Below are 20098 nucleotides of genomic sequence, written 5' to 3'. Positions count from 1 at the left end.
CTTGAATTTGATGTGCATACCTTATTTCTATCAATTTGAATTCATTAGTGTATTTTGTTCTTAAAATTTAATTTTAATATTTTTGAAATCTGATAATGTAGTTTTATTAATTATTTGGTAAGATTTATAATGACAAATTATCACAGTTATGAAGAAGTGCGTTTGCACCTTATATGTCCTTTTTTGGACTTGGAACATTCTCTGTTTCATATCAGAAAGTCTAGGTGATAATAAGTTTAAAAATTATCAAATATTTAATTAAAAAATTGATTTATATTTTTTGGTTGAAATTTAATGAATACACCAATAATTAAAACAAGTATTATATATATAGTAACATATTTATACTCAATTCCATTTGACTGAGATAATAATTTTGAAATTTTTACAAAATAAAATGGACTTAGCACTTTTGTATATTCATAGTTATTTAATATTAACCATTCCTGACTACTAAAAACTAAAATTTTTTAAGCTGTATATACTTTATTGGACATTTTATGTTTTCTACACATATATGACGGTTAACCGGTTTAACCGGTTTTTTCGATGTCGGTTAACCGAAAAACCGGTTTTTTAAAAAAGGCCAATTTTCGGTTAACCGACAAACCGGTTTTTTAAAAAGTCGGTTTTTTATAAACACTACTTTTAACCCAGCATAAAGATGCTACCTTAACAAAGAAAGTCTCACTTACTTAATCATTAATAGTGTTATGGAAAACAACATCAGTGTAGACGACCAGTGCCACAAATAATTCATTATAATTTTAAATTAATATTTTTATATTATTTTTATTCCAACAGCCATAATAGAAAAATCTATACTTAATCATGCATAGCATTGTAGTGGAAAACGATATCATTGTTGTCGACGACCAGTGCGACAAATAATTAATTATTTGTCATAATTTTGAATAAATATTTTTACATTTTAGAGTAGATGTATATGATTTTTAATACAACATAGAGATTCTGCCTTATTAAAAACAATCGCACTTACTTAATCAGATATTAATCGTGAAAACCGATACGCATGTTTACAAATTGACTTACTAGATGTTGAAAGGTAATATGTCAAAAGTTTTCTATTATTATTCATGTATTTGATGTTTTGTATTTTTTTTTTAAAAAAACGTGAGTAAAATTCCCATTTGCACGTGTAAATTTCGATTTCTTTGTATTTGACCACTCAGACTGACAAAAATATCTTTTGAGCGTACTGTAAACGGAATTTTATTAATTTTATTTCTGAATAACAAACAGACAATAAATTTGTTCATTTCATTTTATATTGCAGTGAGTTACCAACGCAACACTTATCACAGTTGTCAAGTTATATTTTATTTATATCAGGGATGGCAAAATTGGTGCAATTGTACTTTTTTTGGTACAATTTGATCTTAAAAAGTACAATGGTACACCAATGACTCATTTGGTACAATTTGAAAATTTATTTCACAGTTAATATATAAAAAAACAATTTACGAATTTATGTTCTCTATCAATTATACAAAAATATTAACAATAAATTTTCTAAAATTATACTTATTAGTTTTTGAAATAAAGAAGAAATAGCGGCATTTGACTAGCCTTGCCACACTCGTAATTTTAAATTATTGGACAAATCAAAAAAAGTTGGACATTAAAAATATGACCGAGAAAATGTAAATTATGGTTTTATGTAAATATTAGTTTTAAATATGTTTATATCAATTGTACACGGTGCTACAGTAAAAAAAACTTGGAAAACGTGGATATATGTATGTAAATAAAGAAAGAATTAAAAGTAATAAATTAAAATTAAATATTAAAAACTCTGTCACTTTATTTCGTTTTTGAGCTTAAGGATGTGGCCAATTCCAAATCTTAGAGATCTGTAAACAATTTTGGAAATCTATACAATATTCCTCTAAATTTGTTCGTGTTAATATTTTAGATCTAATCAGGTCCAATGACAATCGGTTTTTTCTTTAGTTAGATATTGTTTAAAATAGGAAAAACTCTTTCACATAAACATACAAAGTTCTCGAATTCATTCCTTTCACAAATCTCTTGGTATTTGTTTATAAGCTTCATGCAGGCAGCAGTTAGTTCATCTATTTCTTCAGATATTTCAAGATTTTGTAAATCTTCCGAAGAATATAGGACATTTTATAAATTTAAAAATTGGCAAAGTCGTAACGATTTTCTAAATAGCTAAGCACTTTTATTAAAAAGTTTTCTAATCCCGTCTTAAAAGGTTTATGTTCATTAGGCGACATTTTTTTTCTTCGAAATGGGGTTAACTTTGATGCCAAAAAATGTGTTATGTATTGTACATTTAAGTCTATTCATACGTACGGTCATTATATAGTGCAACTCTAAAACTGTACAAGAGTCATTCTCAAGAGATATAAATTCCTGCATTATGTTTTGAATAAAATATAAATATCCTTCACGTTTACATTCTTCTTTTTCATTGACATCATAATCAGAAATTCCATATGAAACGTCTTCCCATAAAACTTTTTGTCATTTATTTTGTTCCTTTCTTCAAAAAATACATACACTTTTTTGCATAAGTTATTACTGTGTACTAATTATAGTAAGTAAATTTTCATTTATGGATATTATTGTCGAAAATTTCTATTTAGCTGGACAAATTAAATTTTAGCTTGAAACTGGACAGGCATCGAAAAAGCTCGATAATCCAGCCAAGTCCAGCCCAGCTGGCAACCCTAAACAACTGTTCATTTCTTCCAGGGCACACTTAGAAAGGTGACTGCGATGAAACAGCAGATTATTTTTTTTATTCAGTTTGAATTGTCAATTCACTTGTGGTTGTTGTGGCGAAAAACACAACAAACCCAAAAGCAAAAACAACAACAGGCAACTATGACAGTTTTTGTATTGTTGTAATGATGCAGTCACCTTTCTAAGTATGCCCTGATTTGTTCATTGTAATTTAAAAAAAAAAAACCGAAATTTCAGAGGAATTTCAAAAAAAATATTCTCGGGAAAAAATTTTCCGTGGAGGAACCCTAGTTTTGGTACAATTACAGTCGAAAAAGTACAATTTCTGATGCTGATTGGTACAATTTTTAAATTCCATTTGCCATCCCTGATTTATATGTATGTATCTATGTCTATTTTCAAAATATTCTCATATTCGTTGCCATTGTTTTCTCTTGCCAGCATTGTGCATTTTTATTTGAACACATTGATGATTAAAGCTAAATAAAAGTGAACATTATTATCATTAGACGTCTTGATCAACACAATCAATAAGAAAAGGTTATCAGCGAACCACAACGATGCCCATTTCATTTAAAATGTACAATAAATATAGGGGTGCTATAGATTTTCAGTTCAAGTTGTAAAAGATTAAGTAATATTTTTGCAGAATTCATTTGTGTTATAGTCTTTATTTGTCAGGAATCAACTTTAAAGTGGGTAGACTTAAAAAAGTATGAAGACAGACGAAGTTGCCATGTCAAAACGAAAAATATAGCTTGGAGTTTTCGGTCAGAATTTTAAGACTTTGACAGTTTGTAGTGATCTGGGGTTCCAATTCTTAAATTAAAAATATTTTTTTGTTGTCACAAACCGAAATCATCATCATTAAATGTCGCGGTTATCACATATTAGTAAAAATGTACAAATTGTACAATCCTGGGCAGCGTGTTGTAATTACTATACACATATTTAGTTTATTCATTTTCGTGGCAATTAGCAGAGCATACTTTAAAGCGTATGCTCAGACAAGTGGACACGTGTCACACACGCGCACACAAAATTTCTTTTCGTATGTATTGTTCTCTGTGAAATAAATATGTATATTTATTTATTTATTGGAACACAACATACTTTTTCGCATTTTTTGACAAATTGGTTTCTTGGTACATATTTTTATAATACTTGGGTTGAAATCTTCAAGAAACAATTTTAGATGTATCTATAGATTAGATAGAAACTTGTTACCATTTCCAGGGGCTAAATAAATATAACTCAATTTACCAAGCATTTTGAATGAGCATAAATATGGCCTGTTGGCCAGATTATTATTGACGAAATTTTCATAGAAATTTTAAAATTTGTCCTGTACAAAATGTAGTTAACAGGACAACTTTAATAACAAAGTCGTGCTGGTGGATGAACGACAATTGCATTTTCATTTTCGTGTTTCAGGTTCTCCCAATATTTCAAAATTTGATTTTAGTAAAACTAGAATTAGCTGGACTATAATGTTCTAGAAAGGTTTTAGTTAAAACTAGTTGACCGCCCCGGCTTCGCCCGGTAGCTATTTATTAATGTTGGTTCTTCAAGTTTATCCAACCCACATACACCTGCCTGTTCTTAATTATTTGCAAATTAAATATCTTTAGGGAGCTTTTTTATTACAGTTGACTGGACTCAAAAAAAATCCGAGTTTTACCCGGTATTTTAAATTTTTTTTCTTTACAAACCATCTCCTGAAAATTTCGAATCGAATAAAAAAAATCAGCCAAATCGCTCCAACCGTTCTCACGTGATGCCATTACATACATGGACCATTTCATTTTTATATATATAGAAGATAGATTATCTAAATTTTTAAGTACACATGCTGCTACCAGCATTGAAATGCTATGCGCTATTATTAACCTGCAACCCTTGGATGTAGTTACGCACCATTGGTTACCCACCACATGGCGAACTAAACATGCTTGTCATTGCGGGCCGGTCAATTGTCAGACTCTTCATCAACGGCAGCCAACGAGGGGGATTGTTAACAAATTGTTTGGAAGTTTCTTAAAATGTTCCCAGAGGGAAGATAACCATCACAGAACTGTTCCCGTGATTGGTTCTTCGTTGGTAGGGAACATAATGATTGCCATCTTTTAGTTAAGGATCTAACCCATAAGCACATATTCTGTTTTTGATATTGTAATACAAAATTTTATAAGAATAAAAATAGAGTACATATGTATATTTATAATGATATGACCTATTTTCGCATTTCACAAGACTAGCGTTTCAAAAAATGTTCAAAATGTTCCCACAGAAATCTTTACTATACTTTTTTAGACACCCATATTTATATCTTAAATGAAGAATGTTTATAAATCGCATTAAAAGCATCAGACATTGACCATTTCACATAACTAGGGACGAATTTTCATGCATTTACAAATAAAATTATGCGCCTAAGAATATGCTTTATTAAAAAATAATTATTAAGCATGAAACATTAGTAGAACTCAGGGTTAACGACTTTCTGATGTACGAAGATCTATGGGTGTAAACCAGTGGTGCCCGAAATCACAATTCCCTAGAACGCGTAATAGGGCAAGAAAATTCTGCTGACGTTTCTTTGATACACATACACTATAAGCTTACTTGTGCGTTTTCTTATAATGGTCATGTGTTTGTTGCTTTGTTTTCATCTCAGAGCACAAAATCAAATCAAATTCTCCGCTGTTCTTATACTGATCATGTGTTTGTTGCTTTGATTTCATCTCACAGAACAAAATCAAATCAAATTCTCCGCTGTTTTACCAACACAACCAAAGCTTTGATGGTATGTGTTCGGGCACCACTGGTGTAAACTCATCGAAGACAGAATTGGTGAGCCTTACCAGGAGCACCAAAGCAGTATGGAGGGTTTCAATTTGACGAAATACGACGGTGTGAGCTTATTTTATCAGGGGAAGCCAAGTATTTAGGGACCTTCGTTGATAGCAAATTATCATGGAAAATAAATACTCAGGAGAGATTAAAGAAGGGCCTTAATGCCTATTATACATGCAGGAACTCAATTGACAAAAATTAGGGTTTGGATATACATATATATCTGTTATTAGGCCTATTATTACTAATGGTTGTACAGTGTGGTGAGAGGTAATGAGCAAGCGTAGTTATAGCATTATACTCAACAAAACTCAAAGGTGTGCATATCTAGGTATAACAGGTGCCATTGGCAGCACCTCATATGCGATTCCACTAACCAATCCTAGAATAGTAGGACGGATTGTTAAGTATCCAAGGCCTTTTAACCAAAACTGCATGCAAAGGCAACCAAAACAATAATTGGATTGGATAGAGTAGTCTCCGAATTCTAGTAGGATTCGTTAATATTTTCGATAATAACTTTCTTTAAAGGTTTGATTCAGTAGACTTTCAACAGGCCTTCAACGCATCACCTTAAAATATGTATTTTTAAGCAGGCCTTCAGCGAGTATGCAAGGCTTTGGATTCCAATGAAATGTAAAATTAAAACGATTTTGCCATTCTGTGTCCTTGTTAGGAAGACCTCTTTACTGCATATTTTTCCCGCTGGGATATATACATATATACATATGTATTCAGTTCAGTGTCTTAAAATATATGGATACGGTGCAATGAAATGCAATGCAATTAAATTATACATATGTATGTATGTATACAAACCTGTACATACATATGTATTTAAAAACATCAACATTACCCAGCAGTTCTAGCTGACAGTCAAGAAATAGTGATTTCACCTAACCATTAGGGTGACAACTAGTTACATAACTAGCTACGTGGCTAGTTATTATAACATGTCTGTCCGTCCGTCTGTCTGTTGAAATCAATTTTCTGAAGACCCCAGATATCTTTGGGATCCAAATCTTCAATAATTCTGTCAGACATGCTTTCGAGAAGTTTCATATTTAAAATCAGCAAAATCGGTCCACAAATGGCTGAGATATGAGGAAAAAACCAGGAAAACCTCGATTTTTTACCTATATCTGGATTACTAAGTCATTAATATAGACAATATGGATATCTAGTGATAGATATTTCAAAGACCTTTGCAACGACGTATATAAGACCATAGTAAGTTGGGGCTACAAGGGGTCAAAATCGGAAAAAAATATTTTTTAACCCAAACAAGAACAAAACACACTAATGAAGTCAAATTTATTTAAAGAAGGTATGTTGTTCATCAAATTCAATTTAACGTTTGGTAAAATCATCACTAAGTTTATAATGAATCATTAGTATCATTTTGCTTAACTTCTAGATTTATGCGGAACTTAATTTTAATTTTTAAAAAGTTTTTAAGTAAACTCATAGTCCTCTACTATTTAGAAATATTGTAATTCTTAAAAAGTTTTATCTAAAGAGGTTTAGATTGTAAATCAGCAGTTTAGGTTTCAAATCAGACCAAATGTTTGCTATAATGTGTACACAATTAATATAAAAAATGCACCAAAACATGAGATTTATTAATTTTAGTCCCAAATTTTAAAAACCGGTTAACCGAGTGATATAAACCGGATAAACCGGTTAACCGAAAATCAACATTTTAAATTAAACGGTTCGCAAAAAACCGAGATTTTGAAGAAAAACCGGGTTTTTGGTTAACCGATTTATAAACACTAAATTTAAAAAAAAAAATTTTAAAGTAATTCGAAAAGAAAATTTTTCAAAAAATTAAAAAAACCACTTTGGAAAAAAAATAAGTTTTGTTTACCTAAAAATATTTAAAATTTGTATTTTGAAGTATAATTTGGTGAAGGGTATCAAGATTCGGCACAGCCACAACTGACTTCTCTCTGCATTACAAAGAGCACAAATGACCCAAAATATATAAAGTGGTGTCAGCCAAGTGATCGGGATACATTGACAACTTGCTTAACTGCTGGGTATTGTTATATTATTATAGTTGTTGTTGTTGTTGTGTTATTATGATAATTATGTATAATAATCTTTTTACTAACATTGTGTGAAGTATTTTGAGAGCCATTTAATGATATAAGCCCTTAGGGTAAATACATTTAGCACATCCTACCGCTAACCATTAAATATACTTATGAAACAATTATCCTTAAGTCCATCCATCCATACACCAAATTTAACCATTATTATTATTTTTATTCTTTCATTCATTTATTCATTCATTCATTCAACCAACAAACCAACCAGCTATACATTTTTTCCCAGTGCCTGTGAATGCATGTGTGTGCGAATAACGATAATAACCCGCCCAGCAGTTTTAAAAGTAGTCAATGTATCCCTTATAGACAATAAAAGTTCACTAATCTCTGATCATTTGGCTGACTCAATGTAATGCAGAGAGAAGTAAATTGGTTATTTTATACATGACAGGTAATCTAGCGTGAAGTCAACAGTCACTTAAGTGTATCTAAGTAATCTAGAGTGTAATCACTTTAAATGTATATTTTGTACTGGACATTTATGATATACGTACAGACTGGTTTTATTAAAATAGTGTTGATTTATATAATTCTCATACTGTTTATTTTCTTTCTGCTTAACCCTTTGTCGACCGACGGTACTTATAACAATAATAAGCTTACATAATGAAAACGAAACATATTTTGACCCTTTTTGCCCGAAAGTAATTTGAAGTACACTATCACCTTTGGAATAACATTTTTTTTTCCTATTGGCAAACCAGCTTACCTAGAATAACGATGAATTAACCTTCGCTTTACCAATACCCACCCGGGTGACCACATCGATTTTATTGGTTTAATATTTTTTTTAATTTTGTTTCGATTTAAATGAAATTTGTACTCACTGAACAAATTCTAGAGATCTATAGAATTTAATAGAACCATTTTAAACTTTTTATAAGATTTTTTAAATTTTTTAAAATTTCGTTCGTCGCATATATTTATAGTGTAGTGTCACCCGGGTGGGTATTGGTAAACCTTAAACAGGGCAACAAAATCGAAAAAATGTTGAAAGCTTTTTAAACCACTACACCATTTTGATGTATTGTGGTTCCAATAGTACAAAAATGGTAAACAAATTTTAATTCTATGGATTGATTTTTTAAAATTTTTTTTCTAAAATTGATAATTTTTTTAAATGTTTTTCCATATAATTTATGATAACTCAAAAAGGGTTAGACCGATATTATTGATGTAAACTTAGAAAAGCTAGAATTTACATAGCCTTTAATCTGTTAATATATTGCCCTTCAATCGGCTCAGTAGTTTCGGAGTTATAATAACAACTTGAAGCAAAAACTATATTTTTTATGTGAAAATATATAGTGGTTAGTGAAGCCTTTTTTGCTGTCGACCTGTGTAATTAGTCACCTAGCTATTTAAGTAACTAGTTGTCATCCTAAATAATCACTAATTCGGGACAGTCACCTAGAACTGCTGGGCCGGCATAGAGGAATTAATACTTGCATTAATATTTTTCATAAATGGTACGATTGTGTGTAAGTGTTCGTTCATCAACCAAAAAAAAAAAAAAAAACATAAAACAAAATATAAAGTTATAATTTCATATAATAATTTGTTTGCTTTTGCATTAAGGGGTGAGAAAGTCAAGAGTTTGGTTGTTGCGTTCGTTCATATATTTATTGTTTGGTTGTGTATTATTTTATGGTTTTTGGTTTTTATTGTTTTCAATTACAAACGTTCAGCGATGTGTATTTCTTCGTGGGTTGTCCAAGAGTGTGTTTGTACAACACTTTATAATTTACTGGTGGTTGTAGCTGGTACATATGTATGTAGTATATGACTGCAGCAACAATTAAAACTATAAAATTCGATTATTTGCATATTCCTCGTTTGAACCCGGCAACTACTTGTATACTCGTATTTATATTGTTGGACAACTCAGTGCTACTCTTAAAATATATTTTTGCAATAATTGTGAATAAAATGGGGTTAGATATGTACATATTTTAATAATCGCATTAGACTTAAAGCTGACATACTACATTCAAACATATGTATGTAGGTACATACATACGTAGATATGTATATGCGGGATTTTATGTCAAGTGAACCAACTTTTGAAATCGATGTCTTCCGACCGCGATGAAATTTGGATAGTAATTCAGACACAATTCTTCGACAAGATCGGTGAAGAACTCTCTGAGTTAGAGGGGATCAAAATTTTACATTTTGACCAAGTAGGAGTAACTTATTAGATATTTTTCTTAGCAAAATGTGTCCCAAATAGATTTGATAGCTATATATATATCAATCTTTCGAAAAAGAAAGATTAGATCGCTTAGTGGGATGTGAATTGGATATCTATCAAAATAAATGTTTTGTAACTCCTATACCCTTTCTTACTTTTTTTGCTCAAAAGAAAGGTTAGGTCTATTCATTTAAGAGCTTTTTGGTTTCTTAGTGGGATGCGAGTGGAATATACATATGGACAATTCCACGAGAATAGCTACCACGACTGAAACACACAAAAACCCTTGAAACTTTTTTTCAATATGATTTGAATAGAAGAAAATAATAAAATGTTACTATGTGATAGTATTTAGATCATATTACAACATTTTAAAGTCAAAAATAATAGTTTAAACTCATTATATTTAATTTTTTAATGTTTTAGGCTAAAACTGCTCCCAATTAGCTTGTAGTATGAAATGAATTTGACTCTGATTGATTTTTTGCTATTGTCAAATTGTTTATTGAAACCGAATGTTTTCTATTCATTTTTTTTAGTTTTTGTATACATATATTTACAGAATATATATTGTTTTACTATAAGAGAATAATCTGTCACGTACGGTATGTCACGTACTATATTAAATTTTATTTATTATAAAATCATCCAAAGAGTGTTTTTATTTACATATGACGGATTGTAAAGTAAAAATATTTCGTTTAGTGAAAGAAATTAATCTCACGATTCGAATATTTTCGCATATTTCTACGTGTACCTCAAAATGAGTTCCGTTTTATGTCACGTACGATATACGCTTATTTCGCTCAATATTTTGGACAACAATATTTCGAAAGAACTTTTTATTATTTTAAAATATAGTACCCTCTGAATGGAACATAAAGACCAAATTATTTTCAAGATACTCTTATTTTACGTACAAATGTCACGTACGATGATATGGAATTCCCCATATATCTAAATAAATGTTCCAGCTCAAAAGTTTTATGTCTTGAGTTACAAAACATTTATTTTGATATACATATATCCCACTTGCATCCCACAAAGCGCCCATAAAGCTATTAAAAGAATACACCTAATACACCTAAGGACCCAAAAAAAGGGTCCATTTTGAAAAAAAGGGAGAAGGGAATATTTCTTCCCTATCACACTGTGTCTCAAATTTAACAAAATAAATGTTTACAAAAATAACAATTATCTAGCATTGTTTGCATTTCTAGCACTGACCTTATAAATTTCATATACATTAATATGTATTTTATTGATATTTCAGTTTATAAATAGAACTAACAGGATTCTTATCTGAATAAGGTATGTGCAACAAGTATTTTAGCAACAGTATTAACGAAAACTATTGTATTTTTTGTCTAGATCGTACGAAAAGTATGTGACTTTATAATTTTGACCTTATCTTGCTAAATTTTAGAGTTACATGATATAGAGTAAGTTCGGGTAATGTGGTATACCTATTTTTTATTTGACTATAATTTTTAGAATCTTAATTCGATTGGAACAGTTTTCAGCTGGTGTTTTACTACAAGTGTTAGGTTTACATCCATGAAAGTAGAAAAGTCTTTTAAGTTCAAGTTTCAGAGAAATTTGGGAAAAAGAGAAAACACCCATAAACAAGCCATTGAAAAAATTGGCGGGTAATGTGGTACACCATGTTCTTTTAATATTGTATACCAAACCGCATAAACGATACATAGTATTTTAGTTTGTAAATGAGTTGCGTTTTATTTAAGTCATCTTTAATGAATGCGGTTAAAGTTGGCGGCTGACCAAGCTTACCAGAAGCTCCTCAATACATTCTTCGTTTCGTAGGAGACATTGAATGTCTGATGCGAGAAAAATTTCCATTTGTTGTTTCTAATAGCTCAGATAGCGTTCTTCAAATCTTCCGCTGCCCATTTTCATACTTCACATTTCTTTGGCATATTATTTGCTTGAAATTCTTTAGCTATACCACATTAGCCGACCACGTGTTTTATTGAAATTATTATAAAATTAAACATATACACTAAATATACTATATTGTTGAATGTGTTCTTCAATAGAAAAATATTCCCATTTGACTTTAAAATTAAATTAATAAAGTTTAAAACACGTGATTGTAGAAAAAAAATAATTTTTAACAGATCACAAAAAAGTCCACCATAAGATAATGCTGATTTTTTACAACTGACTATTTCTATGACCTGCAAAAATGAAGTACACTCACGCAATGTGAATTTTCTGAAATCATAAAACTCTTAAGCTTGCTACCGCTACTCCTATGCTCTTAGTTTTAGAGAAAAGCAGCTATACCATATTACCCGCCTATACCACATTACCCGACTTAAGGCAGCATAAATGACAAATTTTTCGGGAATAAAGGTTAACACTATTTGGAAACAAATTTCGTTTAATAAACTAAAACGTTTAAGGTTGATTCAGGTCTCTATTAAAAAAAAATAAAAAAAACTCTACACCAATGAAAGAAAGAATGCCATTCGACCTATATAAATACGAACAAGTTTGAGAGGAATCTTATAAAGATTTTCCAATTTTTTTCAAACCTCTGAATTTTTAAAATTGGCAAAATCCATAAGCTCAAATTCAAAATATAGTTACTCGTATGTGTCAGAAAAAAATATAAATCCCACAAATATGTATTCAATTGGAAAATTAAAAATTTTATTTGCCCAATTCACAATTGGTGTCGTAGCGTTGTATCGTTGTATTTCGTAATCTTTTTTTATTAATGTTTTGTTTTTGTTTCGAAAAATTTGTTTGAAAAATATTTATGACATACAACGCTACAACACTACGACATCAATTGTAAATTGGGCAATTGTATTTAAAACATTAATTTTTGAGCGCTTCTGAATTTTATAATATTTAAAGTTCTCCAGAATTTTGTAATTCGCTTTAGTTTAGTTTTTATATAGTAGGTTCAAAGTTCATACATATTTTGTAATAAATGTGTGAAAAATACTTAAAGTAAAACGGTTAAAAACTTTAGAACTGTTATTCACCATATTAAAGCTAATGAATCGTAGATTTAAACTTTTTTTTTATAAGAAATCCGTTTCTCAATAAAAACAGAATTAATCAAAGGATATCTCAAAAAATACATCTTGAATTTTCCAAATACATATGGGCAATAGATTTTGCAAAAATAAGAGTATCGTAAAAATAATTTGGTCTTTATGTTCCATTCAGACGGTACTATATATCAATAGCCTATATCTTTTTTAATACTTGGACCAGAAAGATATTTAAAGGGGGAAAACCGGTAAAATTGGTACCTTTAGTTCTTAAACAATCAAGAGTAAACGGCTGCACCGATTTGATTGATATTTGGAACATAGATATTCCTTTACTTGGAAGCAATTATAGACTATATAGTTTTTCTTAACTTGGACCATAAAGGGACAAAAGAGGGCAAAATTTGTACTACCCATACAAAGTAAATAGTTATTTTCGAATATCTGCAGAACTAAAATTGTGACTATCTTCAAACTTTATAAGAATCAATTTCGTATCACTGTTTGAAGTTTAACTAAAAATAGGACGGATCGGAACAGGGGGTGTGACACCTCCCATACAAAGTAAATAGTTATTTTCAAATATATGGTGAACTATAATTGTGGAAGTCTTGAAATTTAGTCCGTATAGCACCCTTATCATTTCACGTGGGTTGGCTGAAAATGGGCGGTATTAGATTAGTGGGCGTGGCACCTACCATACAAAGTAAATATTTATTTTCGAATATCTGGAGAACTGTAAACGGCAAAGGCTTCATATGAGTTAATTTCTTATCAGTGCAAGAAGTTAATAAAAAAATGGGAAGGATCGGAACTCGGGGTGAGTCACCTCCCATACAAAGTAATTAGTTATTTCTAAATTTCTTGAGATCTATAATCACTAGATTCTTCCAACTTTGTCAGAATAGCTCTCTTATCATTTTACATAGAATAGCTGAAAATGGGCGGGAGTGGATAAGTGGGCGTGGAACTTCCCATGCTAAGTATATAGTATTTTAGAATATCTGCAGAACTATTATTGCGACAGCCTTCAAGCTTTATACGAATCAATTTCTTATCAGTACATGAAGTTTATCCAAAAATGGGACGGTTGGGAACAAGGGGTGTGGCACCCCTTCTTAATTTCTGGCATAACAGGACACTGGCATCAATGTAATTTACACAAAGTTTATAGACTCTTACAATTAGATTCACTTGATATTCGAATATTTATATATTTTATCTACAATGTTAACAAAATAACTCATTTGAAGCATTACTTTAAAAATTATAATTCTCCAGATATTCTTATGTACTGTACGGAGGTTAGGTGAAAATATGAAGAATTGGATTAGTGGGCGTAACACCTACCATACAAAGTAAATAGTATTTCTAATATCTGGAGAAATGTAATTATAAAAGTCTTCAAAGGTTTAACCAAAAATAGGAGTGATCGAACAGGGGGTGAGTCACCTACCAAAAAAGTATATAGTTATTTCTAATCATCTTTAGAACTAAACTTTGTATGAATTCATTTCTCATCACTGTACGAAGTTTAGCTAAACATGGCTGGGATAGGAACGGTGGGTGTGGGCCCTTCGGAACAGAGGGTGTAGGACCTACATTACAAAGAAAATTGTAATTTCTTATATTTTTAAGATGTTTGGCTGAAATTGGGCGGGATAGGCTTAGTGGGAATGACCTCTTACATATAAAGAAAATAGTTATAATTGAATATCTGGAGAATTATAATAGTTAAAGTAATGCTTCAAATGAGTAATTTTATTACCATTGTAGATAAAATATATAAATATTCGAATATCCAGTGAATGTAATTGTAAGAGTCTTTAAACTTGTGTAAATTACGTTGATGCCAGTGTCCTGTTATGCCAGAAATTAAGAAGGGGCGTGCCCCCTCCAATACAAAGTAAATGTTTATTATCGAATATCTGGAGAACTCTAATATTCCAATTCTCAATACTTTGCATGTGTTTTTTTGGTACCTCGACGCATTGAAAATTGATATCTAAAGAACTGTTATAGCTAGAGTTCTAACTTTTTATAAATAGTTTTCATATCATTGTAAGGAGTCTGACTAAAAAGAGGCGAATGTCTTAAAAAAGCTTCAAGATTTTTTTAAAATAACAGGATATTTTTTATACATTCAACGGCATAGTATGCAATTAATCACAAACAAGAAATTCCGGTATTAATTATATTCATTTATTTGTTTATAAAATCTTTTAAAATTTTTTTTTATTTTACTTCGATAGGGGTAGCGAAGCGCACCGGGCCAAGCTAGTATTCAAATAAAAACAATCTTTGGATGATTTTATAGTAAATAAAATTTTATATCGTACGTGACAGATTTTTCTCTGTAAATATATATATATAAAAAACTAAAAAAGTGAATAGAAAATATACGTTCGGTTTCAATAAACAATTTTACAATAGCAAAAAAACAATCAGAGTCAATTTCATTTCATACTACAAGCTAGTATGAATGGGAGCCTAGTTGTCGCCCCAATTTTAGCCTAAAACGTACCAAAAACATTAAAAAATTAAATATAATCAGATTAAACTATTATTTTTGTCTTTAAAAAGTTGTAATACGATCTAAATGCTTTCACATAGTAACATTTTATTATTTTCTTCTATTCAAATCATCTTGAAAGAAAGTTTCATGGGTTTTTGTGTTTTCAGTAGTGGTAGCGATTCTCGTGGAATTATCCATATGTTACTTAAATATAAGACATTGTACGATTAATTTTAGTTTATATTGTTGGAAAAAAAGGTCAAGGAAAAAAGGCAATACGAATAATTATAAGGATTTATAATACAGTTAACTGATTTTCAGGAATAGGGCTAAAAGGGAAGTGGGTCCAGTCCAGTTTTATTACAACGTTTACATGGACGGACACACATATGTACATCAAGAACTCGACTCAGGTTTTTTTTTAGTATATACTTTAATATTGTTTTTATTAATATTTTTAACCGGTTACAAACATCAGTACTACAGAGGTGCAGGGTATAAATAGTTCTGTAAAAGCTACTGTACTACTAAGCTTTAAATTCCTACTTCCCAACTGAGCATCTTCTACTATGTACTTCTTTAATCCTGCATAACTTCTTCCTCATGCTCATTTTAGCGCAAGTACTTAAAAAACAAAAAAAAAACTTTGCATAAATGATTTTATTGCAAGAACTTTGTCCGTTTTTTGTTTTTATTTTCTGCTGCCACCCATTGTTATGTTGCCACCCATTAGTTGAAGCACTGTGCACTTGAAACAATGATTGCATTTTTCCAAACGATTGTCAAGTAATTACCAGATTGTTCACTTTTCATCGATTTTCAATATTTCCAGTGTATGACTTTCATCGACAAAAAATATTTAATTTGACTTGCAAATTATTTTTCTTAAGGGTTTTTTTCCTCTTCATCAAACCATTAGATGTAGCAAACACAAACATGTACTTCAATATGTATCTAGATAAATATTGAATATAAATCGAAATGGAATGTTCAGATTCAAAGTTTTGAGAATAATGAAATCAATAATAAATAATTCCAACGGCGACTGAATTACACAGGTCAACAGCAAAAAAAAGGCTTCACTAACCACTATATAGATTTGATGCATCATGGTTATCTAAGTATAGAAATGGTAAACATTTTTAATTCTATGGATAGATTTTTTTTCTAAAATTGTGAATTTTGTTAGATGTTTCTCCACATAATTTATGATAACTCAAAAAGTGCCTTTAATGTATTAATATATTGCATTTTAATCGGCTCAGTAGTTTCGGAGTTATAAGAACTTGTTCAGGTTTATTACTTTGTCGCAAAGCTCAATCGATTTGTATGATCGATATCTAATTTTGTTGCTATTATATGCAGCTTTGCGACAAAGTAATAAACCTGAACAATTTCTGTCGTTTTCGATTTTTTATGAGTTTTTTAAAACATAAAAATTTGCTATTTTCACGTACAAAATATATTTTTTGCTCCAAAACTACTGAACCGATTAAAAAGCCATATATTACCAGATTAAAGGCTATGTAAATTTTAACTTTTCTATAATATTGGTCTAAACCTATCCACCAAATCTACCCATAGAATTAAAAAATTTTACCATTTTTGTACTACTGGAACCACAATACATCAAAACTGTGTAGTGTTTTAAAAAGCCTCCAACATTTTTTCGATTTTGTAGCCCTGTGTTATTAAAGTCGACGTTGGCGTTTTGATTATTTATAACCAAAATTGGTTGTTATTTTTTTCTTAATGTGTAGATGTGTATTAATTTTTTATTTTGGTTACATTTTCAAAACTGTTTTGTTATATACAGATTTTGCATCTATATTTTTAATAATTGAAAAACTTGTTGTAATAAAAGGAAACTTCTACAAATATGTAGTATGAATTTAGTGTTTTAAGTAATCGCACATTTCGAATGGAATGAACATATTTAATCCAATATAACATTGATCAGAAGTACGAGTACATTTCTGTTATCGTAAAGGAATTGTTCTTTTGAAATGTAAAACAAAAACTAATAACGCATCACACAGAACAACTTAGAGATCACAATGATCGCCAATCCGATAACCTATTTGGGCCATTATCTCAAATTTAAAATGTTTGGACATAAATGTTGGATTTATCAATGTTATCAAGATCCAATATCATTTCAGAAATAAATATTATTCAACCATGCATCAACTTCATATTTTTTGTCAATATTTTTAAACCAAATCTTTTATGATGTAAATTTTTTTTAGTTTAAAAATCAAATCATATTTCGTTATTTATTTATTTATTTATATAATGTGATTTTTATGTGAATATATGATATGATTAGGGCCATTATTACAACTTGCCTGTTCGTAATTGTAAAATTAATTAAAGTGAGGAATACAGAAAAAAAATCGTTGTAAAATAAAATTAATTAATTTATGGCAATACCAGAGAAAACACCCATTACTTTTGACAAATTAGTTGTACGTAGTGGCAACAAATATATTTCAAAAATATTCTCTAGGTTGTTAATATACATACTTACGTATGTATATTTATTTATTGTCAAAACAAACATAAAAATTTATTTATTTTTACTTTTATACATAAACCTATAATATTTAAAGGCAAGGTGATCTTCCCTTTAGCTTAAAGTAAACTTATAATAACCAACTACTTCTTATCAATGCGATAACATCATACCTTTAACTATTGGCAAGTTGTAATAATGGGCCTTAATGTTAGTAAGCTGGTGAGTAGTAACATCATATACAATTCTACATACCCATGGCTTTCGGATCTAGCTGATAGGGAGGTATACCACAGTGTGCAGGCGGAGGAGTCGTCAGATGATCACCATTATGGCAGAAAAACGGCGGCAGACCAATTTTGTTTGCCTGAAAAAAGAATAAAACAAAAAAATAATAAATATTAATGAAACATACAATTAAGTTTTTTAGTATGAACTTTAGCTGCTTTTAAAACCTTCAATTAGAGCAGAATTATCATAATACTACCGTGTGAGTGTAAACACATTTTAACAGAGTCATAAGCGAAAAGATAATTGTTTCCTATTTTAATAATGTATAAATAATTTTAATATTTCAAGAGAGTTTTTAAACTCTCTGTGTTGGTAAGTAACCAAAATCATATACACTGAGTTGCCAGTAAATTGTAACGAAAAAATATAGTCGTTCTGAGAGGTCTCGTAATACAGTACTAATTTTACCTCCTCAAGATTTACAAAAGGTTTGATATGAATTCTTGAATGAGTTAATTTTCTATGAAACTAGTTGTACTAATGTTAGTTCTTCAAGTTTCTCCAAATCACATACTCCTGCCTGTTCATATTTATTTTCAAATAAAATATCTAAATTTGTACTGCATACTTTAGAGAGCCTTTTTATTACATTTGACTGGACTCAAACAAAATAAATTCCGAGTTTTACCCGGAATTTTTGAATCGAATCGAATAAAAAACAAAATCAGCCAAATCGCTCCAGCCGTTCTCAGGAAATGACATTACGTACATGGACCATTTCATTTTTATATACATATATATATATAGATATATTACGATTCTGTTAGAACTAAATGTGAGAGTTAATAATTAATAACAAATTTCTTGCAAAAACTAAATAAATACAACTTTCCAGTCCCAGCACTTATTATGATCAGGAGAAGTTTTAATAACTCAAAAATTATCCAACCTATTTCAGTTTATTTTAGTATCTTTTTAATAACATAAATATACATATATAACGATTGCGTTATAATTCGAGTTTTTCTTTTCTCGCACCTTTCATTTACCTTTAACTCGGGATCCAATATGAAATTTCCCGGGATGCCGTGAATTACCGCACAGAATAAATTATTAAATTTTAAGAATGTAGACTTCGTTAAAAATCTAAAAAAATTTCTTTGGTGTTAAAATGTAATTGGATACAAATAAAAATCTATCTGTTGGATTTGTTTTGGAGCTTTAAGCATCTTTTAGAGAAAGTCAAAATTAAGGAAAATAATTGCCGGGAATTCTTGCACAATTTACTGGGATTTCGGGATGGAAAATTTTGCGGAAATACTCTAGTTACAAATGTTTGGTAAAAACTGTTCACGTTTTAACATATTAACAAACTTCAGAGCCGCTGCGTTACGGATTAAAATTAGCTGATATGACTCAAATATTTAAGAGTTGGTTCATTTAATTAAAATAAATTAATTTTATTTGGAAAATTATGTAATATTTTGAATTATGCCTAAAATTTTAGGTATTTCAATAATATAACATTTAAAGATAATTGAATTTAAAATATTTATATTAAGAAGATGGCAGTGCAAAAGCAAAAAATAATCTATACTGCAGTAAATAAATTGTATGAGATGCGATACGCTACGATGTGCTGTGCTGTGATTTACTAGTGTGTTTTCGCAATCGCCTAAAATGTGTGTGTACTCAAGAATAATAAAGTAAATTGCAACTATACAAATAAGTATGTAGTATGTACATACTCTTTTATCAAACTTTTCACTTTAAGTATTATTTTATATCGCTGAATGCAGAATGTGAGTGTAAATTACTAAAAAATAAAAAATAAAAGAAATCTACATTTTTAGTCTCCATAGATTTAAATACAAAAACCTCCGCAAGACCTCGTTAGAGACAGGATTAAAC

At 29.9% G+C, this 20098-nt stretch overlaps 1 protein-coding gene across 5 annotated transcripts in view; it reads right to left on the bottom strand.

Moving 5' to 3' along the window:
- pan (pangolin) overlaps positions 1 to 20098 on the bottom strand; it is a 183398-nt gene that overhangs the window by 89015 nt on the left and 74285 nt on the right. For all 5 annotated transcript variants that reach the window (XM_065514763.1, XM_065514762.1, XM_065514765.1 and 2 more), the window contains exon 4: positions 18212 to 18323. In XM_065514763.1, coding sequence (XP_065370835.1) covers positions 18212 to 18323 — 112 coding nt within the window. The remainder of the gene's footprint in view (positions 1 to 18211; positions 18324 to 20098) is intronic.

Source organism: Calliphora vicina, chromosome X, assembly GCF_958450345.1.
Source record: "Calliphora vicina chromosome X, idCalVici1.1, whole genome shotgun sequence".
NCBI lineage: Eukaryota > Metazoa > Arthropoda > Insecta > Diptera > Calliphoridae > Calliphora > Calliphora vicina.
The sequence above is the reverse complement of the archived record's forward strand: the minus strand, read 5'-3'. Positions and strand labels throughout refer to the sequence as shown.